The sequence below is a fragment of the Cnephaeus nilssonii genome (genome assembly GCF_951640355.1).
Source record: "Cnephaeus nilssonii genome assembly, chromosome: 6".
Classification (NCBI taxonomy): Eukaryota; Metazoa; Chordata; class Mammalia; order Chiroptera; family Vespertilionidae; genus Cnephaeus; species Cnephaeus nilssonii.
The window spans coordinates 9,965,965-9,991,807 of NC_137077.1; the positions used below are offsets into that span (position 1 = coordinate 9,965,965).

General features: G+C 52.7%; 2 protein-coding genes across 2 annotated transcripts in view; one reads left to right on the top strand and one right to left on the bottom strand.

Moving 5' to 3' along the window:
- Nucleotides 1–12,304, bottom strand: part of TIMP3 (TIMP metallopeptidase inhibitor 3) — a 53,876-nt gene extending 41,572 nt beyond the window's left edge. The window contains exon 1 of the mRNA XM_079775846.1: nucleotides 11,885–12,304. Coding sequence (XP_079631972.1) covers nucleotides 11,885–12,005 — 121 coding nt within the window. The 5' untranslated portion in view covers nucleotides 12,006–12,304. The remainder of the gene's footprint in view (nucleotides 1–11,884) is intronic.
- Nucleotides 1–25,843, top strand: part of SYN3 (synapsin III) — a gene marked incomplete at its 5' end in the record, with an annotated part of 352,341 nt that overhangs the window by 136,637 nt on the left and 189,861 nt on the right. The gene's annotated exons all lie outside the window — the stretch shown is intronic.

Consider the following 25,843-nt stretch of genomic DNA (forward strand, 5'->3'; position numbering starts at 1 on the left):
GCAGACACCAAGTAGGGATACTCTGACGGCTGACATTTATCAAGTCCTTACTGTACGCCAGGCAAGGGGCCAAGCCACCGCTCCATTACCTAGGTGAGTCCCCCGCAGCCCTGGGAGGCTAGGAGCACCATCCTGGCACGCTCCATTTCACGGTAGGAGAAACGGGGCTGGGAAGGACCGACTCGCCTGCGGTCATACAGCCGGCGGCTAATGAAAGCAGCTTTGAACTGGGCAGTCTTATGCTCTTCCCCACCCCAGAGGCTGTGGACAGAGGATAGGGCACGTTATTTTGCCCAATTCTTATTCACTCAGAGATCCTATGACCCAAAGGAAATTCAAGAGATCATCTGGTCACAAAACTGGGGGCCCACAGGGCTGAATCTGGCCCACATACGTGTGTGTGTGTGTGTGTTTCTTCTTAATTTTACTAACGTCTAAAGGCACATTTCACGTTAAAAATTTGGGTATCTGGCTTATTCTAAGAGACTGGAAATCTGATAATATGGGACTCACATTCTGATAGGTTGGAGCTGGACACCAGCAGTCCAGTCCACTTCAGCGGGGCCATGAACTCTTCAGTTCGCCACAGTCACCACCACTCTCTATTGCTGCCCCCATTCCAAAGCCAAAGGTGAACTGCTATTTATCATCACATTTTCCCACTGTTTTACTGTTTGTCTGATCATAAAGAAAAATCTTAAGTACCTATATATCCCTCCAAAGTGGGGACACAAGAGACTAGGGAACAAAACATATTTTCTGGTAGAAGTGAGTAATATTTCAATAGGTTGCATATGCAACCATAACCTAGAAATCCAAATGTTTAATGTGAAATCTGATTTCTAAATGCTGACACAATTACACACACACACACACACACACACACACACACACACACACACACACATGTATGGGCCAAACAAAACATATCCTTGGGCCAGTATTGGGGGCTGCCCCTCTGTAGGCATTTGGGTTTGAGATCTGACCTAGATTGGAGGTGAGGAGACCCAGGCCAAGAGAAAATCAATCAAAGAAGTAACTGGAACTACCCCTGCCTTCCTCCGGTGCAGCCTTTTCCCATTGTCCCCATCTGCTCAGAAACCCACCCTGAGAATAACAGGCACGTGGGTTCTTTGACATCCGTCTGTCCTTCCGGTGAACATGTGTATCAGGAAGACACGGGCTCCCTGGGGGCCTGTTGTTGGGAAGGGGAGTGGATTATGATCGCTCAAAGGGTGTGCGTCTGACCTGGCTTTTCCAAACCCCTCCTCACTCATGTGAACAAGGTCCATCCAATCACACGCATCTTAGTCCCAGGTGTTCATCGGAGCCAGGCTTTCATGAGGGAAGTCTTCTCGGCTACGGATGTCCGAGCCAAGCAGTTAGCCAGACTTCCCGGAACAAGGGGCTGCTTGGGTAGGCTGGGGCAGGAAGGCCTAATTTTGATGAACACTGAGTCTCAGTCGCACCTCCTGTCCCTCAGCTTCAGTAGAGGGGTATGGGTTTCAAAAGAATTTGTACCAAGCCCCCCAGCGACCGATAGTGGACCCTGGAGTGACCTTGACGTTTAATTCTAGCCTTCCGCCGGGTCCGCCGGGTGGCTGTTCGCTTGGGGAAAAAAAAAAATTGGCTCTGCTGCAACAGGAAGTTTGGTGGTCAAATATGTCATCCGATGAAGTCTGTCCGCTCATTAGCAGTTCTGTTCAGCCGAATCCCTCTCCGCTTCCACAACCGCAGAGATCCTGGCTCTTATCTTAATAGGCCATATTTCTACAGACGTTACCTCCGAAAAGGTGCTGACTCCAGGCCTGCACACGGCACGTCCCCAAACCCTGGGGTAGACGAGGGTAGGTGGGGGCTGGGAGCGTGGCCTGGCACCCAGGTTCAGTAGCTCCAATCCATTTCCCAGGCCCTTCCATTGGCTCCCCTGGCACCTGCTACCTGAGCCTCCCAGAGGCAGGGGTGCTGGAGCAGTCGAAGGAGGGAAGGGGGCGCCTGACCCTTGGAAAGAGTGGGGGACTTGGCCTCAGAAGCGTGGGTTCCGACCCCAGCTCTGGGTATCAGCTGGGTGCCAGGCTCCTGAACCACACCAGCTCTCACAATCACATCTGTTTCATGGGAACGGTGACCTCCACCCTCCTGCGTTCCTCCTCGGAATGTTGTGGCCACCAAATAAGATCAAGTGAACCTTAAGCCTCTAAAATGCGGAGAGTCGTGAAAAGATAGAGCAGGGAACCTTGTGGTTCATTTCTCTGTCCTGTGGGAGGCAGTCTGACAAAAGCATTCAAGTTGGGGCGGGATCTCAAACAACCATGGATTTTTGAGGCTCAGTTCTCTGTGACCCTGAAAAATGTCACATCACCCCTCGGGCCACACTTTTCTCACTGATAATAAAGTGAGAATCCCCACTCTGCCGTGTTGTATAACAACACTATTAAAAGCCAGCATTTATTGAGCTTTTAGTAGGTGGCCAATTCTGTGCTAAACATTGTCCACGAATTGTTTCACTTGCTAGTAATCACCAACCCAATGGGTCACATACCATTATTCCCTCATGTTGCAGATGAGGAAACTGAGGCTATAGAACCTGCCCAAGCTTGTGAGCAGCAGAGTTCACAAGAGCTACTAAAGTTCCAAATCTCAGAGGCCGTGAGTCTATTCAGGATGATCAAGACTAGGTCCAAAGGAGAACCCTCCCAGCTCCTGAGCTGCCAGCACTTGAGCCACACAGCAGTAATCCCAGAAGGGACGAAGCCACGTCTCCATGACCCAAGTTGCAAGGTTCACCTTCCTCAAGCCCTACTCTGGGGGGGTTGCAGGAGCCCCTGAGATTTCTGAATGAAACAGCCCTTCCCTGCAGGCAACTGGGCTGATGCCTGGTGACCTCATTCCAAGGGCAGCAAAGATATGTGGAGGGGGAGGGGATAGTTGCCATGCAATATTTAAGGTCTCTAGTTCCGGAATGGCTCTGGTCTGCTCAGGATTTCCCCTACCTCCCCCACCCCACCCCCCACCCTGCCTCTGCTGCCCTGTCTTCCGAGGGCTCTGTTTTTCCACCAGCTGAACTTTACCTTGGCTTTCTGAGGCCAAACCTCATGGCTTTCCTTCCCCTTCCCACCCCCACAGAAAGCCAGGTGGCCGCCGGCCTGAGAATACCTCAAGTCCCTACTCTCTGTGCCCAGAATGCCACCGTTATGCGATAAGGTTTACAGGGACATAAATCAGACCTGGGTGTTGGGTATCGTGGATTGTCCCTTTTGTGGCAGCCAAACCATCCCGGCCTGGCAGGTGGCTGATGCATGGATCAGGAAGGGTTCAACGGGGCCCCTCCCCTCCTCCAGACATTCATGTTTTAGCAACTACAGTCGGGATAGACACTCGTGGCCTCCTGTCAAACACTGTTTAGTGAGTCCCTTTAGCTACAATCAATACTCTTCTGCTCCAGCCTGCAGAGATTAATTCAGGAAAATAAACACCTGAACCCATGTCACCTCCTCTGAAAAGGTAGGCAACTCAACCAGGACACATCAGCGACCTGCTACCTCAGCTGACCCCATTCTCAGCACTGTGGGTCCATACGAAAATGGCCAGGGTGACAAATGGACTTGCCCAGGGGAGGAGAGATGGCAAGCTGATGTGACACTAAGGAACCAATCTCAGAGGGGGAAAGAACAGTGAGCTAGCCCAGCCGGTGTTGCTCAGTGGTTGAGCATCGACCTTTGAACCAGGAGGTCACAGTTCAATTCCCAGTCAGGGCACATGCCCAGGTTGCAGGCTCGATCTATCCCCCAGTCAGGGGCGTGCAGGAAGCAGCCAATCAATGATTCTCTCTCATCATTGATGTGTCTATGTCTATGAACCAGGAGGCCATGGTTCGATTCCCAGCCAGGGCATAAGCCTGGGTTGCGGGCTCAATCCCCACTGTGGGTAGGAGGCAGCCAATCACTGATTCTGTCTCATCACTGGTGTTTCTCTCTCTCTCTCTCCCTCTCCCTTCTCTGAAATCAATTAAAAAAAAATTTTTTTTTTTAAAGAACAGTGATCTACTAAGGAGTCCACGAGCTATTTTCAGCATTTCAGTAAGCCGACCAAACCGTATACCACGATCATCCATAACCCATGAGAATGCTTCCCAGGCTGAAGCAAACACCCAACATTCTTGGCTTTGGGTTGCAACTAATTGGTGTATTTGCTGATTAAGTCAGAATAATATTAGACTGGCTGGCATGGCAGTGATGGATCTAGTGTAGCAGTTTTATTTTTAATGGAAAAGTAATCAACTCTCAACACATGAAGTTGTGGTGGATAATGTTTCCAAACATGGAATTCATTGAAGGAAAATGAATAAAAATAGTCCTTGGTGTTGGAAAGGCTGGGAACCGCTGACCCAGTGGAAAGCGCACTGGGTTAAGAATTAGAAAGAGGGTCAAGGCTTGCTTTTGTTAGGACCATAGTGTCATAAAATTGGTTTTGTTAGGACCTTCCTGTCATAAAATTGGTGGCAGCGGGGGAGGCAGGGGCTGGAGAGGCTGGCTATAGGAGGAAATCAAAGGGAAGCATACGGAGGGGAACCCCAACATGGGGAGTCAAAAGACCAATGTGGGGGGAAGTTACAAAAGGTAATGCCTCTCCCCAAGTCCAAAGAATACTAGCTCTGGGTCTGTGCTTGAGACCGATTCAGAATCCAAGTTTTGGAGACTGACTAGCAGGTGTAGGTCCTGGCTCCTCTGCTTCTTGGCGGTGTGATCTTGGACGAGCACGTTCACCCCTCCAGCCTCACAGCGTGACGTGGTATGCACGTGAGGAGTTGGTACAGCGCCTGGTGCCTAGTCCGTGCACCTTAATGCAAGGTGGCTGTCGTTGTTGGGGATGCCCTTCTGGGTGGTATTTAAAAATCACTTTTTCCCCTCTGGGAGGGTGGTGGAGTACTATGTCCAGAAGATGGGGTTGGACTTATCAAATAACGCCGACAGCGTAGAGGTGCCTCCCTCTCGGAGGGGTTAGATGCATCCCATTGGGTGGTGCCCAGCCGCTAGGTTTTGCCCGGCCCAAACATGACCCACTCTGGGAGGTTCCCACGCAGCTTTGGAGAACTTGGTTTTTGCTAAAGATGGTGTTTTTAAACGTTTCCAATGCGGGCAAGGTGATGCCGGCAGTAGGCAGGGAAATGGGACCGAGTGAGACCTGGAGAGTGAGAAGTTAGTAAGGGGTGCTCGAAACCAAGGGGGTGGCAGGGCCAAGACCCAGAGAGAGAATCTGAACACGGGAGCTTCAAGGGCCAGTGATGAGGAGGATGGAGAGGTGGGCCAGCGCCAGCCTGGCCCCGAAGAGCCATGTTATGACACCCGAGGAGTTTTAATCAGGGCACTGCACACCGCTCTCAACCAGCCTTCCAGCTGCCATGGTGACGGCGTCATTCTTGGCTGAGGCCACTGCCTCCCTCTCTCGGTCCATCTCCGCGGCCATCGCACCACTCCCGCCCAAGCAGCATCCCAAATGCAATGGCGAGGGGAGGGGGCACAGAGGGAGGTGTCCCCTTGCGCCATCATGAACCTGGCCAGAGCCAGCGGGGGACACCTTTGAGGTAGCAACTAAACCCTGTGTGGGTGTCTTCAAAATACAGCGCGTGAGCTTGAACCTGGGTTCCTGTGAAACCCCAAAGTCCAACACCTTGATGAAAGCAAAAGAAGAAGACCATCTTCCACTGAATTACCCCAACGGCAACAAGTCAAGGGCCGAGGCTATCCTGGGCACCTCAGCCCCTCCCTCCCTCCCTATAAAAATGCTTCCGTCAACTTGGTCTCAGTGTCCCTAATTTTGCTCACTCTCAAAGGGACAGAGGGATGAGCAAAAAAAGAGCAAAATCCTAGAAAGCCAAGGAAAATGTTCTCATTTGAAAGAAGCGTGGAAGTCTGACTAGGGCTGCAATGGTTCCTCCATCCCAACAGAACTGGGGTTTTTATTACAGCGCACATTTCATATGACTTTGTATTCATTTCAGGTGTACGGGACAATCCTATACTTGACAAAGTGATCCCTCCAGGATTTTCGGTACCCACCTGGCAACATCCATAATTACGACATTATTATTGACTGTATTCCCTATGCTGTGCTTGACATCCCCGTGACGATTTTGTAACCACCCACTTATACTTTCCAATCCCTTCACCGTTTTTGCCTAGTCCCCCCACAATAGTTTATGGCTGAATAATATTCCATCTCTTGGCTATTGTAAATAACACTGCAATGAACATAGGTGGTGCATACATTCTTTCCAATTGGTGTTTGGGTTTCTTTGGATAAATTCGCAGAAGTGGAATCACTGGGTCATAAGGCAGTTCCATTTTTAATTTTTTGAGGACCATCCATACTGTTTTCCATACAGAAAGAACTATGTTAACACAGCCACTCTGGAGGGCAAGCCTGTGGGAACGACTAAAATGTAAAATGCATGTACCCTGTGTCCAATAATTCCAATTGTTTACTTTCCATGGAGATATATTTTTTCCCGTGCGCAAGAGGATGGTGCAGTGACTGTTGCAGCGGTCTTTGTAAGCATGAAAAGCTGTTAGAAACCTAGATATCTACCGATAGGTGAATGGCTCAATCAATATATACCTATACCTGTAGGGATATTATATTATTATAGTAATATAATAGCATATGGTAAATATAGGATAATATTGCATCATATAATATAATGTAATATATAGCAGAGTAGGTGATTACATTTTTTGAATCAGGTTGCAGGGGGTTAAATATGGGCTCTGCTATAACCTTGAACAAATTACCTAGGTAATTGTTCTAAGCCTCAGTTTCCTCATCTGTAAAATGGAGATGATAACAGCTCACCTGCCTCATGGGACTATTGAGAGAATGCAATGAGTTGATGCATGCTAATTATTTAGAATGGTGCCTAGAACAGTAATTGATGCATAATCAGTTTTTAAAAATTATAACCCCATGGAACATTATATCTAAAAAAGAATGAAGTAGATCCAAACTGAGACCAATCTCTAATACACACTGTCCAATGAAAAAAAAGCAGATGCTATATGTTGTTCTACTCTTCATGTTTCTAAGGGGGAAAGCTATTCTGAGTTTTCTATCTGTACCTATGCATGTAAATGCACAGAGAAGAAAGGGTCTGGAGAAGGATCTAGAATTAGAGGAAGTTATCAAAAAGGACTTTACCTTTAGCTGATTTTAGATAGATAAATAGGTAGAGATATACATACACATATACATACATATACACATGGATGTAGAATATATTCACAAAATACCTGTAACTTTAAAATGTGGGTAAAAATTAAAGGGCTGAGGTGGTACAAACCACTATTCCCCTTTTATAAAGGAGGAAACTGGAGTTTAAAGACATCCAGTAGCCTGCCTAGGCACACACAGCCAGCACGCCCTGGAGGATCTCCGCCCGGCTCTGCCCGCCCCCTGGCCTCTCCACCACCCCACGCTGCCTCCCCAGGCCACCCAGGAGCCGCCTGTGACAAAGGCTAGAAGAAGGGGCCTCCTTGTCCTGGCTGCAATGGGAAAAGCCGAACGCAGTGGAGAATGGTGGTGTTGTTTTTGTTTTCCGTTGGGGAACCTGTCGGAATGTGCCGTTCAGCAGTGGGGCCCAGTGGTTCCCGCTGCTCCTACAGAACAAACAAAGGCCTCCACCCAGGCCACCTCTGCGCCTCTGTTCCAGCCTTATCTCTCCAGGGACTGTGAAAGGGACACCACGGAGGGCGGGGCTTCTCCAGCCAGCCGGGACCCAGTCTCCTGACTCTCTCTAGTTTCCCACCCACCCCCCTGGCCATCTGCACGGACTGGACGAGGCGTCCTGGGCGCCCCAGCTCACCCCACTGGAAGGAAAGAGTATTGCAGCCTGAGATTCTTGTATGGAGTAGCTCTACTTCCCTCTGCGCCTCAGGGAGATGGTCTTTTTTTTATTTACTTTGACTTGGTGATTTTGAGGGTCTATTCCAATTCTAATAGCCAAAGGACATGTCCTTTGGCTATTAGAATTGGAATAGACCCTCAAAATCACCAATGTCCTTTCTTTCTTTTTCTCTATTTAAACCCTCAAATAATAATGATAAGTTCTCCCGCCCATAAGATGACATGTAAAGAAAATCTCTGGCCATTTGGTTATCTTCCTATTTTTCGAAACGTCTCCAATCAACAAGTAAAGCACTCTGGTTCACCGTCCATCCCATCTTGGTGCTGGGGGGGGGGGGGCGGTCTGACTCAGAATGTCAAGGGTAGGTGAAAGTTGAGACGTTATTGAAGCACAGCACAGCGCACAATGCATTTAGCCTTCGTGGGCTACAGGGAGCTGCGGTGTTGATGAGCCGGGTGACCGTGAGCAAGCACACTCTCTCCCAGCCTCCACGTTTCCGTCGGATTCAATGGACAGAACGCCCGCCCTTCCGCCTGCTGTGAGGCGCGTGTGCCCGCAGGACTCTGAGCGCAGCTCTCCTCTTTCCGGGGGTTCCGAGATGTCGGGCAGCCTGGGTCCCCTCCCCGAGTGGCTGGCTGCTGGCTCCTTTCTGAAGTTTGATCCCCTTTTCTTTTTTTTTTTTTCCCAAGTCCCAAAGCCCAGTGTGGAGTGTCATTGTGTGGGATCGTGAGAGGGAATGGATCCAGCTTCTTTGAAAATGGCTTCTTTGCTAAAACCACAACCTCAGATCTGATACCGAAAGAATCTGCTGGCACTGGTCCCTGTCAAAACAATTCTGTGCTATCCGGGGACCATCCTCCGGGCCTGGCAGGGGGCCCCCAAGCTGAGCCTTCCTCTCCGATTCCCAAGAGGAAAGAGTATTGGGGGGCAGGCCCCCAACACTCCATCCCACAGCCCCTTTCCTCTATGCGGGGGGAGGGGGAGCAGAGAGAAGGGCTCGGAGCTGTGAACAAAATCCTCTCTCTACTGCTCCCCCCTACCCCAGGAACACCCCCCTACACACACAAACACACACACACACACACACGCACACGCACACACGCACGCAGGCAGGCAGGCAGGCACACGCACTGCCCACCCCTGCCTGAGCTGGGCAGAGCTGCTGGAGCAGGATCCACCCGGCCAAGACTGCCTTCTTCATTCCCAGCCCCCTCCCTTCCCTCCTCCAGAGTCAAGGTTTTGTGAGGAGTTTCAAGGGCATGACTGGCGGGGAGGGGACCACAGACATGGCTGCTGCCAAGTCCTTTCTTCCCCCCACAGAGCGTTGTATAAGCCGGCGTGTAGTTTACTCTGCTCCTAAACACTTCACTGGGGTGCAGGGCCTGGAGTTGCCATAGAAACACCTTTGAACTCTTCCTCACCCAGAAGACTGTGCCAATCCCCAGGGCTTTAGGGGAGAAAGGCCAAAAAGAGGCACCTGTGGATGCGGAGAAAGGAGAGGGAAGGCCATGGGTGGTGGAGGTGGAGGGGTTCCTTAGAGAGGGCGGAGCCGGGCAGGCCATGCCCTTCACCCAGCAACAGGGCGCCAGGCCACAAAGAAGAAAAAGGCCAGGAAGGTTCTGGAAGAGGAAGCTGGTGGGCTGGCTTGAACCTCTTTAATGAGTTACAGCATTGATCGGTGGGTCCACAGGGGTCAAGGGGAATGGGGTGCTGCTCTGTATTTCCTTCTGGGAGAGAACAGTCTTCAGCCGGGATTGGAAAGTAGGGAGGCTGTGACTAGGAAAACGGGGAGCCCCCTACCGGCCGTCAGCGCTGCAAGGCAGCGGAGGTCAGCGAGCAGCCCACATCCACACCTCCCATTTTTAAAAGCATTATCTCATCGCTGCCACCAGTGCAGTGCACCAAACCCAGGCAGCACAGCTCTGGCCCGGGGCCAGCGTATCGAAGATTTTTTTTTTTTATTGTTTCTTTTTTAGTTTTGCTACCACAGTGTTCTAGTCTTTGGGTACCTCCTGGGAACTTAGCTTTTCTCCGGAGTTTATTGCGGGGAGAGGGAATATTTCTTGGGTAAATCCAGAGAAATTACAAGAAAGTTTCAGCGTCAGCCCAGACCCACGGCAGGAAACCTCAGCGGTGAACAGTGAGGCAGTGCCCCCACTTGGAAGCGGGGTTTCCGTGCCTCTGTCTCCACTGCTCCCTGGTCAGCTTGCAGGGTGGGAACCCAAAAGCCCAGGGCAGGAGCAGGGAGGAGGCAAGAGGTTTCCTTCTCCCCATACACCTTGAAGTCCAAGGGCACACGCCAGAGCCATTGTCAAGCGCAAGGCCCTGACTCCACCTGTCAGATGCCAGGCCCCAGTGTGCAATCCTTTGAGCAAGACCAGAAACCAGCAGCTGCAGCTCCCAACACCTCTCAGGTAGGAATGTCCCTACAGGGGGGGAGGAGACAGGCCGGGTGGAATTTGGGTGGGGTCAGTCCCAGGAGAAGGGGGGAAACCTCCCAGGCCTCAGGCAGTTCAGCAGAACCCTCCCAGGCACACCCACAAACCCAGGGGCCAGCCGGGTCTCCCAGGAGAGGGGAGGGTGTGCCACTTGGCCCCAGGAAACCTCTCACAAGCATGACCCCAGGCTATACACACCCCCTCCCCCCCCCCTCACCCAGCAGGCCTGCTAACTGGACCGACCTGGTCCCCACAGCCGCCTCCCTGATTCCCCTAGACCGGGCCAGGCCCACCAGCAGCGCCCCTCCCAACCTCAGCTGCCTCCCCTGCCCGGCTCCTGCCTCCTCCCCGCCCCCCTCCCCTACAGCACACTTGTGGAGGCCCTCACCCAGGACCCAGTGGAAAATTTCCTTCCCCTTTATGACTGTACTTAAAACACACATACTCCATTCTTCACCTCTGAATCCACTCAGCCGAGCGGCTAGACTGTGTCCCACCCCAGCCCGGCCGGCGTGTACACACACACACACACACACACACACACACATGCGCGCGCGCGCGCACACAGCAGGGGCCGCTGGACATGCTTTATGAGCTAGAAAGGAGAGGAGAGATGTTTTCCAGCTGCTCCTCCACCTCTCGCCATCCAAGCCCGTGTCCTGCACGCTCCCAGACCAGCTCTCCCAGGACCCTCCCTGCTACTTTGTGCAGAGTGGCTCTAATCAAAGACAACAAGCCCAGCTTGGGATCGTCACCTTGTTGTGTGTGACCTGTGGCATCTTTGTTCTTTTGGGGACAAGTCTATTTTCCACTGCTCCTTCTCCCCCTCCTCACACACATTCAAGGGGGGGAAAAAAACAGCCTTCCTGTGACTTCTCACAGCTCTGTGATAAGTGATCCCTCACACACGCCACCTCCCGCGGGCCATCAACACTCTCCAGTACAGCTCCTGGGGGAGGGCCAGCCCCTCCGCTTTCTTCTCATTCCGCCCCCCCCCCCCCCCAGTCCACCCACCCCGCCGCCGGCAGGCCAAGGAGCTCCATTAGCACTTGCTGAGAAACTCAAGGTCGGTGTGGGTCTCATGGAAAAGCATGAACTTCTTAGGTGATGCAAACTCAGAAACTTCCAAGTTTCTCCTGCCACTTTCTGTGCACATGGCTGGCAACTTTTTTTTTTTAATTATTCAACATCCCAGCAGTTTATTTGGCATCCCAAGTTTTAGGGTCCCTTTCCCCTTACCCCCAGCCCTTCCTCCCGCCACCGTGAAAGGGAAGTTTTAACCAGATGTCAAAAGGACCCACAGGGACCTCAGCTCCCACAAGGAGAGCAAAGGCTGCGACGGGCTCATTCAGCCCCTGTGGGGCTTCTCTGCGCGGCATCTCCCCCGCCGGCTGTGTCAGCGCCCTCGCCCCAAGCCCGGGCAGGAAAAAAAAAAAGAGGGGAGTTCGCCATGGCACCCCGAGCAGAGCAGCGGGCAGCATCCCGTTCTGGGCTGCAGCGCACGAGGGGCCCCGGGGAGCTCCCGCGGAGACAAGGAAGAGCTTACCTATGTCAGAGTTGCAGAAGGCTTCCTGGGGGTGGGTGGGCGAGCATGTGCACGCCTCGGCGCCCCAGTACCCCAGGCTCCAGGTGCCCAGGAGCACGACCAGCCCGAGCCAGGGAGTCATCGCTGCTGCAGGGGCCACTGCTCGCCTCTCCAAAGTTGCCGTGCGCGCCGGCGGCGGGGCTGCTGCAGCCGGAGCCGGTGCACCCACCGTGCGGGGCAACTCGGACCTCGGCGCGCTGCCCTCCGAGCGCCCACAGGGACGGATCGGGTGCGGCGAGGCGGCCTCGGCGCTGGCGCTCGACTCTGCGGGCCGGCGGTGGCTGCGGGTCGAGGAGCGGGAGCCGGAGCTGGAGCTGGAGCAGCAGGAGGGAGAAGTCGTCCGAGAGCCCGCTCGCTGCCCGCTCTGCGCCGCTGCTCGGCGGCCGAGTAATATAGCGCTGGTACCCCCGGCGCCCCCTCTCGGGGTCCCGCCCCTCCGACCAATCGCGGAGCCGCATTACCTCATCGGCCCTCCGAAAAGGGGGTGGGGCCGAGGGCGCGGGGCGACGGGGCGGGGCCTCCCCCGGCCGGTTCAGATCCTTATAGGGAATAATGCGGCTTTGGGCGCGGGAGTGGAGGCACTGGGACGCGCCTCAGACCCGCGCTGGCGGGGTAGGTAGCCCCGGGAGCAGCGCCCGCGTGCCCCCTCCCGCCCTCACCTCTGCCGCACGCCCTCGGGGCGCCTCCCGGCTCAACCAGAGTCAACTGCTCCCCGCCCCAGCACCCACCCTCCGCGGGTCAGGGCGGCCCTGGCCCTGGAGACCCTGACTGCACCTGGATGAAAGGCTAGGTAGGAAAAAGTTTACCTTCCCACCTTCTCTGGAAAATGCAGAGTCAGAGGGGAAAACCAGACAGGTGACCTGCCCTCTTCCCCCCCCCCCCCCACAACCCCGCCCCCCGCTTTCCTGCCTTTTGGAGCTGGCGGCTATAATAGCAGGCCCCTTCCCCACTCACCGGAGTACATTGCGAAGTCATTCAGCAAACACTGTGCTTGCTGGACGTTGGGTTCAGCAAAGCAAAGTTCTTGCCCCCGGGGAACTTGCAGGGAACATGTCAGGAAACCCATGAATACACGCCTAGGGTGACCGTCTGTGGGGGCAGGGCTGGGAAGGCCACACGACAGAGTCCTTGGGCTAGAAATGGCTGCAGAGGGCGCTGCTTTGGGGGGGGGGGGGCGTAGGAATTCTCTGGGGAGGTGACACCCCAGCTGAGATGTGAACACGAAGAAGGCTCGTCCCTGTGAGCATCTGGGAGGAGGGAACCCCAGTCCGGGAGAACAGCAAGGGCCCAGGGCCCTAGAAAGGGCAGGAGGAAAGGGCGCCCCACCTAGGGCAGACAGGTCTCCACCCTTTGGCTAGGAATTGGGGGCGGGGAGGTGAACTGATCCAAAACTGGGGTGAAACCAGGTCCTGGAGGACTATCGGGATCCTAGGCTGCAAACGATAATGGGTAATTGCTAGCAGCGAATACTCCGCGTCTCCTTATGCTTATCTCTCTCGATGCTGCCTTATGCTTTCCATACCTCGCCTCATTCCACCTCACAGTCCTGGGGAGGGAAACAAAGTTGGAATGACACTTTCCAGATGAGGAGACTGGCACCTAAAGGTGCCACGACTTGGCAACCGGCCAGGAGCTGCGTCCACGTCCACGCGGGTCCACCTTGGGAGAGAGGTTTCTCTCTCTGCGCCCGGAGCAGCCGTCAGGTCTCAGGGCGCACTCGCCCTTCTGCAGCTGGCGCCTGCTGTCTCTTCACTCCTGGTCCCTCTCCCTTTCTCTCCCCTCTCATCCCGTGTAGAACGAGACTCCAATGTCTTGGCTATAGAAATAACGAACCGTTTAGAACTGAATAAGAACTGAAAATACTGCTTGGAAATGCAAGCTCAACCTCTTTCTCAGAAACTCCCCCATTTGCCCTTCAGAGAAGTGACGGGGGTGATGCAGGACATTTCGTTGGAAATGGTCTTTCCAAGTACATTTTTAAAGTTCCTTGGTACCCCTTAATATTCTTGGCTCTAAGGAAAGGCATCTAGTGTTCACGTTTTCCTGTCGTCTCCCCCTCCTGACGGTTAAGACCCTTCCCACCTCAGCTCTGGAGCCTGACCCACCCCACCCCTCCCTCTCTCGGTGTCAGCTCCAGCACCTGGCTCCCTGTTTCATGGGATCCGGTTGTATTGTTTCCCCGCCACCCTAGCAACACTATGAAGCCTGCGGTATTTAGCCACACTGCTTTTCAGCCCTCGGAGCACAGAGTAGGGTCCCAGGAGCCTTGGGGGGTGGGGTGGCCAGCAGCCCATTGAATCTGGAGGTTGAATGAGGGCATGCTTGGTGGGATTTGAGTTGCACTGATTCCTGCACCGTGCCAGTCATGCGGAAGGTTTTAGAAGCCTTTCCAGACCAAATCCACTTTGGATAAGCATCTTAGGTGATAAGATGCTTCTCTTTTTTCTTTTCACGTTAACGGCTTTGTCCTAAATGCCAGTGTTTTCTCCAAGGGGAGCCTTGCCTAGAGCAGGAGTGTGAGGCAGATAACTTTTGCTGAACTCTGAGCGGCAGGCTCCTCGTCGAAAGCATCCGAGGCATTCGGCCATGGCAGCTCCTCCATTTGGGAAGCGCACGAGTAATCAGATGTTTCCAGCGGAACGGTAATGAGGTGGTGGTTTGGGTTCGTTCCTCTCGCTCCCTATCCTAAACTAGTCCACGCAGCGTCTTTGGAGTTCATCTTCCCTTTCAGTTGGGACGTTCTCCCTAATGTCTAACCTGAGGGGACTCCCCTCCGCCCACCTGCCTGTGTAAGGTCGGCTCAGGCCTCATCTTAAGGAAAAGGAGAGCCAGCTCCGTGGGTCTTTGTGCGGGGGTGCCCCTCTGCCAGGGAGCCCCTCCCGCAAGCAGACCGCACAGCCAGCCAGCCAGCCAGAGGTCACAGTGCACAGGGACCTAATAGCAAGCATCGCTTCTCCAAGTCCACTTGCTAAGGTAGATGGGTGCCCCTGGGCCCATGGGAAGGGTGAAGACGCTGGCTCTCCCACTTGTTCTTGACAGCTAAGAACAATGATACATGGATAAACCTTGAGGCAACTGAAGAAGTCTCCAAATGTATCTGGCTGACCGGGTATTTCCCTTCCTGGAACTTTTTTAGGAAAGGTGATCCCATGACCACCCACCCCCTTCCTATCAAGTTACAGAACGCTGGAATCTCTGGGAACGTGATTTTTTAGAAGTCTCATCCTCTTCTTATCAGTGGGAAAAATAAGGTCCAGGCAGGTGAAGGAATTTCCGCAATGCCTCAGGCCAGGGCGGCAGCTGCCTGAGCCTCCTGGGCGCTGGCCCACACACACAGGACCAGCCGCAGCCCACGGCCTGAGGCGTGCACCTTGGCCATGGAAACCCAGCCACTCGCCATCCTGGACCTGCCTTTCAGATCTGCCTGTCAGATCTGCAGATGAGTTCCTCCCAGAGTGTTTGTACAGTGGCCAACGTGCAGCATTTCCCTTACCCCGACTGACCAAATAGTCGTCTGTGATGATAATCCTCACCTCTGCCCCGCGGGGCCCGGTGAACTCATTCGAGCAAACACGGCCCTGTACTCCTCAGCCCTTTATCTCTTGTGCATTTCGTGTTTTTCCTTTCCAAATAATTATCTAACGCCTTTTGAAAACATTCCAAACATATCCCTGCAAAGAGACACATAATACCTTTCTAGGGGGATGAAAGGTGCTTGTATTAAAAAAATTTTTTTTAAACGACAAAAGATCTGAGGTCGGTTCCAAAAGTTGGTGCAGAAGAACAGCTGTGTGTGTGTGTGTGTGTGTGTGTGTGTGTGTGTGTGTGTGTACAAGTCACCTCACCTCTCCAGGCCTCAATTTCCATTTTATTGGATGAAAGATGTAACTCAGTGGTCTCCAAGCCCCGCACCCCCACCCCCACCCCCCGCCCCCGGCTAGAAAGGACTAAGATTTCATGGAAATTCTCAAGGACAAGGTGAGTGTTACTGAAGGGCAGACAGAGCGTGCCACTTAAACAGGTGTGAGGTGAATCGAAGCGCAGCCGTCAATCACTTAGGCTGAAGTGAATCACTGAAGCACAGCTGTCAATCACTCAGTCAACAACAACTGAGTTCTTACTCTGATCTCTCCTCCGAGGCTGAGACTGAAAACAGGCTGTGGTGCGAAGGCATCGGAGAGACTGAGGTCTTGCTCCTGAGAGAGCCCCGTGTCGTGACTTGTTTTTCTGTCCGCCTGCCTCTTGGATCATAAGCACTCAGGGATGAGAAAGTACGTCTTTTATTGTCCCCATACGGTCTTTCCAACAATGATTGAACTCCTGTACTGTGTTCAGATCACAGCGTCAATGTCACCACCTCCAGGAAGCCTTTCCTGATTTCCCTCCCCAGTCTTCACCATCTCCCTCCTGCGTATCCCCACAGCACCCTGTGCTTCTTTCTGCTTCTGTTCCTGGACTGTAAGCCCTTTGAGGACAGGAATCGAGTGTTGGTAACAAGGGCCGTAAGAACTGGTTGAGTGAGTGGAGCTGATGGGCCCCCACCAGCCCCTTCCCAGTATTCAGGTGGGCAGGTGGAGCACACAGACCTATCCCTCTGGCCAGTGCTAGGGGGCGCTGTAAGCCAGAGAACACCCGGTCCCCCGGCCTGCAGTCCCAGCCAGCCTCACTGAAGCAGCACAGTTCCACCCTAGCCAGCGGGTGCTGGTGCCTTTGAGTGGGTGAAGCGGCCCCTCCCGTCTGCAATAGCCACAAAGCTCTCAGTCAGCATCCCGTCTGAGTACGCAGCTGCCCGGCTTCTCCACCCTCGAGCTGGCCTCACGTCAACTCGAGGGGGAGACGTGCCCTTGGGAAGAGAGAAGGCATGAATCATGGGGCTGGGGGGGATCCGGGCTCTGGGAACCCAGCGGCGGATGTCACGATCGGTCCCACTCCTCCTGAGCTGGCCTCTGGAAAGGAAGCCCGGAGAAGGCGCCGACGGGACATGGGTTGTTTCGGTTGCCTCATAGGGGAACCCCTCTTTTCTCCCTGCTTTTCCCTCCCCAGACCCGCGCCACAATGCCTTCCCCCAAGCCCACGGTCCATCTGAAAGTCATTACATTCAAGCTAGGCTTTCCCAAGCCACAGACAGCCCGGTCCACCCATCACCCTGGCCCTGGCCGGACCCGCACGGGGGGATTGGGAACCTGGGACGGTAGGCACTGCAGGTTCTTGCTGTGTCTGGCACCAGCAGGGAGTCAGCACCTTTCCTTGCTTCCATCTGGAACCAATTTCGTGGCAGTAAAATGGCCTCTTGCCCAGCTCTGCCCCCGCCCTGCCCGGGAGTGAAGACCCCTCAGTAAGAGAGTCTCTGGTTGCTTCTCCTGAACCCTGGGGTTTCCACATTTCTTTCCACCCGGCTACTCCCAGGAATGTGAAGCCAAAAAACACATGTGCCCCGCACAGACGTGCTGTGCCCCGTGCTTTCTGGGGTGGCGGGTGGGCAACTGTTCCTATTCCATCTCTTGATTTTAAAAAATTTGTTAATGCCCGTGTGCTCAGTCGATCATTTCTGCAAAGACTAATATGAAGTGGAGGGAGGACGTCTCCTCGGCCCTGTCTTAATGTCTTCCGTATGCCCGTGGAGTCCGTGTGCTTTTCCTCTGCGGTTTCGGTCAAGGTTGAAGGCCGTTTCGCACGGTTGACGCACACGAGTGAGGTGTCTGTGCCGGGTGGCCCGGCGGCTTGGGAAGGAATGGGATGGAGGGCTGGGCAGCCTGCTGGCAGATGGGGCTGGAGGTCCGGTTCTGCCAAGGCATCTGAACTCTTTCCCGTGGAACCTGCTGGCACTGGAACGGACTTGTCCTGGATTGCGGGAAGCATTGGACGCCGCCGATCACTTCCTTCCTTGAACTTGGCAGCTGAGTCCGCCCGCTCTGGGTTTTCGCCTTCTACCTCTCCTGTACCTTCTCGGTCTTCTGGCAGAGTCTTCGGGCTCTTGCCGTCCCTAAAATGTAGGTGTTTCCCAATTTTCTGTCCTTGGCTTCCCTCCCTTCCTTCTAGCCTCCACCCTCTCCCCCGGTTCTACCCACCGCCGTGCCACGTGCGCTGGAACAGGCGCTATACGCAGCAGTATCCACCGAGCTCCAGTCTCTCTCCAGCTCCCCCCTGGACAATTACACCCGGAGGGCCCATGGCTGCCTCAGCCTCCAAAGGCTCCAGAACTCATTGTCTCTCCCCCTCTTTCCCCTGCAGCGTCACCTATCGCCACCAATGCCACCGTCGGTCACCAGGTCCCCTCCATTGTCAGGCCACCCATCTAACCGTCCCCTTCTCTCCATTCCCAACGTGTCTGGCTTGGATCAGGCCCCCACAGATTCTCTCCTGACGATTTCAGTCGTCACATAATTGGCCGCCCTGCCCAGAGTCTTTTCTCTGTCAACTTCAATTTGCACCGCTGCTCCTGAAAAGTGTTTCAAATATAAATCTGAAACCACGCTGTCCTCCGCTCCCAGTGATTCATTTGCTCTCCACGGCTTGCTGAACAAAGTCTCACACGCCAAAGAAAGGCGTACAAGGCGCTGTGTGATCTGGCCCTGCCCAGGGCCCCCCAGAGGGGGATATCCAGGTAGGATACCGTGTGATGGCCGCCCCTGAAGTTCTGCCACAGCAGGGCTGTCCTTGCTTACCTCTGCAAACCTGTGCCCTAATTCCCACCTCCCAGCCCTTTCTGTTCCAGCCTCCGGTTTCCTGTCTGAGGCTTTGTCCACCCTCACTCTTTTCCTGGAATCCACCCGCTAACAAGATATTCCCCACCCCCTCCATGTCATCCGCCAGGATTCTTTCATCTTTCAGGATTCAGTTAGAGTCATTTCTCTTCCCTGGGACACTCAGTGATCTTGGGAAGATAAGCTGGAAAAGACTTCTAAGACCAGAAAAAGGAAGGGGAACTCACATTCCTTTAGCAACACTCCATATATGTCACGTTCAATACAGTGTTTCCTCCCATGCTCCCAACCCGAAATAGTAGATATTATCTAATGCCCATTTTACAGTCAAGAATACTGAGGCAAAAACATCAACTAGAAAAGATACATGCGTCCACGTGTTCAATAGCCAAGATATGGAAGTAGCCTAAGTGTCCATCAATGGATGGATGAAAGGAATTGTGGTACATATATACACAATGAAATATTATTCAGCCGTAAAAAGAATGGCATCTTGCCATTTTCAACAACCTGGATGGACATAAAGGGAATTACCCTAAGTCAGTGGTCAGCAAACTCATTAGTCAACAGAGCCAAATATCAACAGTACAACGATTGAAATTTCTTTTGAGAGCCAAATTTTTTAAACTCAAACTTCTTCTAACGCCACTTCTTCAAAATAGACTCGCCCAGGCTGTGGTATTTTGTGGAAGAGCCACACTCAAGGGGCCAAAGAGCCGCATGTGGCTCGTGAGCCGCAGTTTGCCGACCACTGCCCTAAGTGAAGTAAGTGAGACAGAGAAAGACAAATGCCATATGTTCTTACTTATATGTGGGAGCTTTTAAAAAATAAAATAAAAACAAGCTCATAGATGCAGAGAACAGATTAGTGGGAGGGATAAAGGTGTCAAAAGCTAAAAGAGAGAGAAGGGGGGGGGGAGAGAGAGAGAGAGAGAGAGAGAGAGAGAATAAAACTGAGGCTCAAAGTCATTAAATTTCACGTCCAGTTGCTTACAAGCGAGGAAGTGGGAGAGTTGGGATTCAGATTCACAGGTCTCTTCCCAATCAGCTCTCTTACTGGTGTCCACAAGCTCACTGTGCCCATAGGCTCTGCGGAGCATTAGAAGTGCTGGTGACTTCCTAGTCTTTTGGGTCCCACTGAGTGCCGGGGGCTCTTGGCCATTGTGTGACGCAGCCAAGCAGAGACACCCAGGGAGCTTTATCGGTGGCAGGCGGGCCGCACCTCCTGCTCTGGGCCTGGTGCTCAGTGGAGGAGGCAGGAGAGATGACACGGCAGGCCGTGTCGGGGGGTGTGGGCGCCCTTCCTTCCTGGGCATTTGGATGGATGCCTCGGGAAAACTGCATTTGTATGACACAGAAAGGGCCTGAAACCAGAGGCAAGCCGGTAGAATACTGATCAGTACATTTTAACAGCTATTGAATATGGCTTCATTTCCTCCTGAAATGTCAGACATGAGACTGAGGCGATATGCCGGGTTTTTGTCATAGTTCTGCCACACACAATAGCTGAGCGACCTTGAGTAAATCAATGAACCCCCTTTCTTCACATGTAAAACCAGTGGGGCGGGGGTGGATTTTATAATTTTTAAAAGCTGGAATATTCTGGAAGGCAGACTGACAAGGAGGTTAGGGACCAAGGCCTGTGATGTCAATAATCTAGGTTTTGATCCTTTTTTACTGTGACCTTGACCGAGTGTCTTAACCTCTCAGAGCCTCAGCGTCTAATGGTAAAATGGCTGGTTTGGCTCAGTGGATAGAGCGTTGCCCTGTGGACTGAAGGGTCCCAGGTTCAATTCTGGTCAAGGGCATGTACCTTGGTTGCAGGCTTGATCCTCAGTACTGGTCGGGGCATGCGCAGGAGGCAACCAATCGATGTGTCTCTCTCACGTCTGTTTCTCTCGCTGTGTCTCTCCTCTTCCTTTCCACTCTCTCTAAAAATCAATGGAAAAATATCCTCAGGTGAGAATTCACCAGAAAAACCCACAAAAAATATAATGTTAAAGTGGAGGAGAGATTCCGACCTATAGGATCTTCGGGAGGATCAAACAAGGGATGGTGAATAATAGCGCCTGGCACAGAGTAAATTCTCACTGAGAACCTACAGGTGCCAGGGTGCAGCCCTACAGATACAGAGATGAATGAGACGGCCCCTCCCCTCAAGTAGCATATGATCTGTGTTCATTAAAGAGAAGCACATCCCCTTTGACCATGTAAGTGATAATCAGAGAAGGGAGGGAGGGAAATAAATAAAAACTTGATAGAAATAGCTCATTCTTACAGAGTGCCGACTGGTGCTGGGCATTCTTCTGAGTGGTTTGCCTATCTTAATTGAGACTAATCCTTATAGCAAAAGCTGTTAGATAGATAGGATTATCCCACCATCCCTTTTTTCTTCAGATATGGAAATAAAGGTAAAGAGAGATTATATGATTTGCTCAAGAGTGCACGGCCAGGATGCTGCAGTGCTGGGATTTGAAACCAGAGCCGTCTGGCTTAAGCACCGAGGCTCTTCACCACCCTGCTAGCCTGCCTCTTCGTGGCCAGCTATTGTACCTACATGGTGGAAATACTTCATAATGGTGTGCTACTGCGCATTCTTCCCAAATCTGCATTCAGTGACATCACATTGGAACTTTAAATTGGCCATGAGCAGAGTATTTACAACTACAGCAAGTATGTCAAACTCGTGGCCTGCAGGCCGCATGCCTCGTTTATTTGGCCCATGTTAGCCTTTGAGTTTGACATGCTTGCACTACAGCCATTAGCAGATGCTATCCATCAGGACTTTTTGTCCTAGAGTGCTAGTTAAATATTTACCAGCTCACCATTTCCTAGCTACGTGATCTTGGGTGAGTAACCTTTGTGGATCTCAGTTTTCTCATCTGTAAAATAGGAGCAGCATTAGTGCCAACCTCGCAGAGTTGTGAGAAATAAACATGATGATGCATGGAAAGGATTTAGCAGAAAGCCTGGCATAGAGTCCACCATCAACGAATGGCCACTGTCAATATCATCATTAGGCACCATCTCCTACAAATAGCCTTTCCTTCCATCCAAGCGGGGTGCCTCCCTCAGAGAAACCTCTGCCTCAGTATTCAGCACACTGTGCTGGGATTGTCAGTCTCCACGTCATCTCCCCTCTTTAGAAAGTGCGCTAATTGACAAAGTCTAATTGAGTTTTCTCTTCTGAGCACTTAGCACAATGCCTGACACACAGTAGATCCTCAAAACACTGTTAGGCCCTAGCCGGCTTGGCTCAATGGATAGAGCGTCAGACTAAGGACTGAAGAGTCCCAGGTTCGATTCCGGCCAAGGGCACATGCCTGGGTTGCAGGCTCGATCCCCAGTAGAGGGCGTGCAGGAGGCAGCCGATCAATGATGCTCTCTCATCATTGATATCTCTCTCTCTCTCTCTCTTTCTCTCTCTCTCTCTCCCTCCCTCCCTCTCCCTCTCTCTCTCTCTTTCTCCTCTCCCCACTCCTTTCCTCTTTGAAATCAACAAAAGTACATATGTATTTTAAAAACTGTTCGATTAGATTAGACTGTTCATGAAGAAAGAGTTCAGAAGCTACCGAAAAACCAGAATTCGGAAACTGGAGGCTCCTCTAATCACATTACAAACTTTTAAGGCATCCTTCCCCACATCTAAGCATTCCTGGAACACTGAGCTTGGGGTTCGTGCCTTGGGAGGACCTTATAATGAGGCCATGTTGGAGTTTCAGGAACTAAAATCCCCCCAACTGGAGCCCAGACAGACCCCCCGCACGCTGAGCTGTTTATAATGAAGTTCTCAATGTGTACGACATGGAGCCCGGTGCTGGTCCCGGCATGTCAAGCAGGAAGAGGACCGGTAATTTCCAAACCGCCCCAAGGCAGTTGGCACTGCCTCTGCCTCAAGTATTTAGAGAAAAAAGATCTTGATGTCACATCAACAGGCTCCAAGAGGGATTGCACGTACCTGGCCTGCGAGCCCGTGTTTGGAGGCTGATGGGAGAGAAAAAAGGAGGGAGAGGCTGAAGGCATGTTGAAAAATCATTTTTTTTGTCTGTTGTTCCTTTGTATGAGCTGGTTGCTGGCGTATGCAACGCCCAGTAATTAAAATGGCTGGAATGCTTTGCATTTTTACAGTAAAGTGAAGGCAGCTAGGAGGCCCGGAGCTGGGGTTAGCTGGAGAGGGGCCCAGGGATCCTACCCCGACTGCCCCTTGGCCTGCAGATGTAGCTGTCATCTGCCTTGGGGTGCAGGTTGGAGGGTGGTGGTGCAGAGGGAGGAAGTCAAAGGTATCGCTGTCCCTCCTCCTGAAACCCACACCCCCCCCCCCCCACCCCAATCAGGTGTATCCAGGTGCACGCCTCTGGAGGAAGCTAGGTCTGGGCCACCCACCAGCTGGAAGTCTGTAATGATCAGTGGTGATGCTTAGGAATGATAAACAATGAGAAAGCTGTCTTTCATCAAATACCTACCCTGTGCCAGGCCCTGCACTAATGCTGTTACATATATTCTCTGATTTCAAGAGGGGGAATCAGATCGTATCACTCTCCTGCTCAGAACTCTCTGTGGATTCCTGGTGCATTTAAAATAACTCCTCGATGCCTCACCCTTCGGCGCCCAGCATGACGTAGCCCCCGCTGCCACTGCCCTTATGCCCTTCACGCTCCCTGGAACTCGCCGTGTTCCCACCAGGCTGCCTCCTCTTCATTCTTTCACCAGGTCACGCTCACCCCTGCTCCAGGGTGGCCCCGCCTCCTCCCCCAGCCGTTCCCCAGGTCCTGCCGTGGCCAATCCCTTCTATTACTCAGAGTCCAGCTCAGATGTCACCTCCTCAGAGACCCCTGCTCTAGCCAAAGTAGCACAACCATCGCTGGTCACTCAGGCCTCCCATCAGCCCCTTTTCAGATTTTTTTTTTCCAGTACTTAGCACTATCTGAAAAAAAATCCCATTTGCTTGTTTATCTTGTGTTCGTTGTCTTTTCCAACTTGAATGGAAGCTCCTTGAGGTCAGGGCCCTCGTCCGCCTTGTTAGCTGTTGTGTTCTCGGCGCCTAGATCAGTGATTCACAAATACTTGCCATGATCATGAATCTTCACAACAGCCCAACGATCGGGACCGTTGGCATCATCTTCCAGGTGAGAAAACTGCAGCGCGGGGAGCGTCACCCACCCGCCCAAGCCCATCCCATGAGAAGGATGTCACCGAGGTCGGTCTGACCCCAAAGCCCGTGTTTTGGAACGGGTATGCATATACACCCTCTTCCCCGAGCTGGCCGTCTGCTCGGGACAGCGAGAGTGCACACGAAGGCATTGGGAGTCTGTTTGGCTGGAAGGCTGCATTGTTTCTCCTAGGAAATAGCGGGGAGAGGGTATGTATTTCAGGGAAGGAACCAGAACACAAGGCTCGCTGCGAGCCCTTTGGTGGTACCAAGAAGTAAGCCTGTGAGTACCTGGTGGGAACCCAGGACACTGGCATTCTGGTCCAAGGCCAGCCCCCTGTGTGAACCTGGATGTGTTAATTACCCCTCTGGGTTGCTGTTCCTGTTGTTTTCATGTTCAGAGGTTGTCTGCTTCCACTCCCCCAGGGGACAGCTGCATGGCAGTGTCCCTTTCCTGTCCTGAGATGGAGTGGCTGATATGTTGCATGGATCCCTAGAGTGGAAACCACATGCAGGGGAGTGTGGGGGGGGGTTGGCGGGGGCACAGGAATGGAGAGGTGAAGAATAATGTTCTCCTTGACCATGTTTGTACCCGCCTGTGGGCAACTTCAGAAATAAGCAGCTGGAGCCCTATCTGGTTTGGCTCAGTGGATGGAGCCTGCAGACTGAAGGGTCCCGGGTTCAATTCTGATCGAGGGCACATACCTCGGTTGCAGGCGCCATCCCCAGCCCTGGTCGGGGGTACTTGCGGGAGGCAACCAATCGATGTGTCTCTCTACATCGATGTTTCTCTCTCTGTCTCTCCCCATCCCTTCCACTCTCTAGAAAAATCAATGAAAAAATGTCCTTGGGGGAGGATTTTAAAAAAGAAAGAAAGAAAGAAGCATCTGGATTTAAAATATCACTTTCAAAGTGCTCGGAGTGCTGGAGGATGGGCAGACCTGGTTAAGTGAGGGCCGTGACCGCTGACCCTGTCAGTGTCCACATGTACCCTCCCTGATAAACCTGGCTGCTCAGCCTGGCCTCCTGGCCCAAGTCGGCCCCGGCCGCAGCCCTCTCCAGGCTTCATCCTAGCCAAGCGGTACATATCCTTCCTCATCAGGACATGACGGTATCTGCTTCCCACCATCAGCTTTCTCAAACGTGTCTTATTACATGTAATTCCTACCTATAGAAGAGTTGGCAGAATAGTTCACAGAATTACCAGATACTTTTCACCCAAGTCCCCCAAATCCTATATAATAAAAGCCTAATATGCTAAGTGTCTGGTCATCCAGTCATCTGTTCAACCAATCAAAGCATAATATGCTAATGATATGCTAAGGCCGCTCAACCGCTCGCTATGACGTGCACTGACCACCAGGGGATAGACAGCAGTCGACCAGTCGCTATGACATGCACTGATCACCAAAGGGCAGATGCTCAGACTGGCAGGTTAGCTTGCTGCTGGGGTCTGGCTGATCGAGACTGAGCGAGATGGGCCAGACACACCCTGGATCCCTCTCGCAGTCCCTCCCTGGCTGGCCAACCTCCCGCATCCCTCCTCAGCCCCGATCATGTACCGGTGGGGTCCCTCGGCCTGGCCTGTGCCCTCTCACAATCCGGGGCCCCTCACGGGATGTCGGAGAGCCAGTTTCGGCCCAAACCTACAGGCCAGGCCGAGGGACCCCATTGGTGCACAAATTTGTGCACCGGACCTCTAGTGTTAACATATTACCATATTTCTTTTATTTTCCTCCTTTACTCTTGCTCTCTACCTCCCTCCCTCCCTTTCCTGTTTAAGAGTAAGCAGCAGACACGGTGCTTCTGCAGCCCTAAATATTTCAGTGTGTATTTCCTAGTCACAAGGCCACCATCGGCTCCTGCAGTTCAGCCCTTGGGGTTGGTATTCAAACTCTATCTCTCACGAACTGTGAACTTTTATGCAGAATATTTCACTTCTCTGAGCCCCAGACTTCCCATCTATGAATTGAGGGCACCAGGAGTGCCTGCCTCACGAGGCTGATGTGAGAATTAAGTGAGAAACCCCATGTCGAGCTTGCCGTCTGCTTGGGACATCGAACGTGC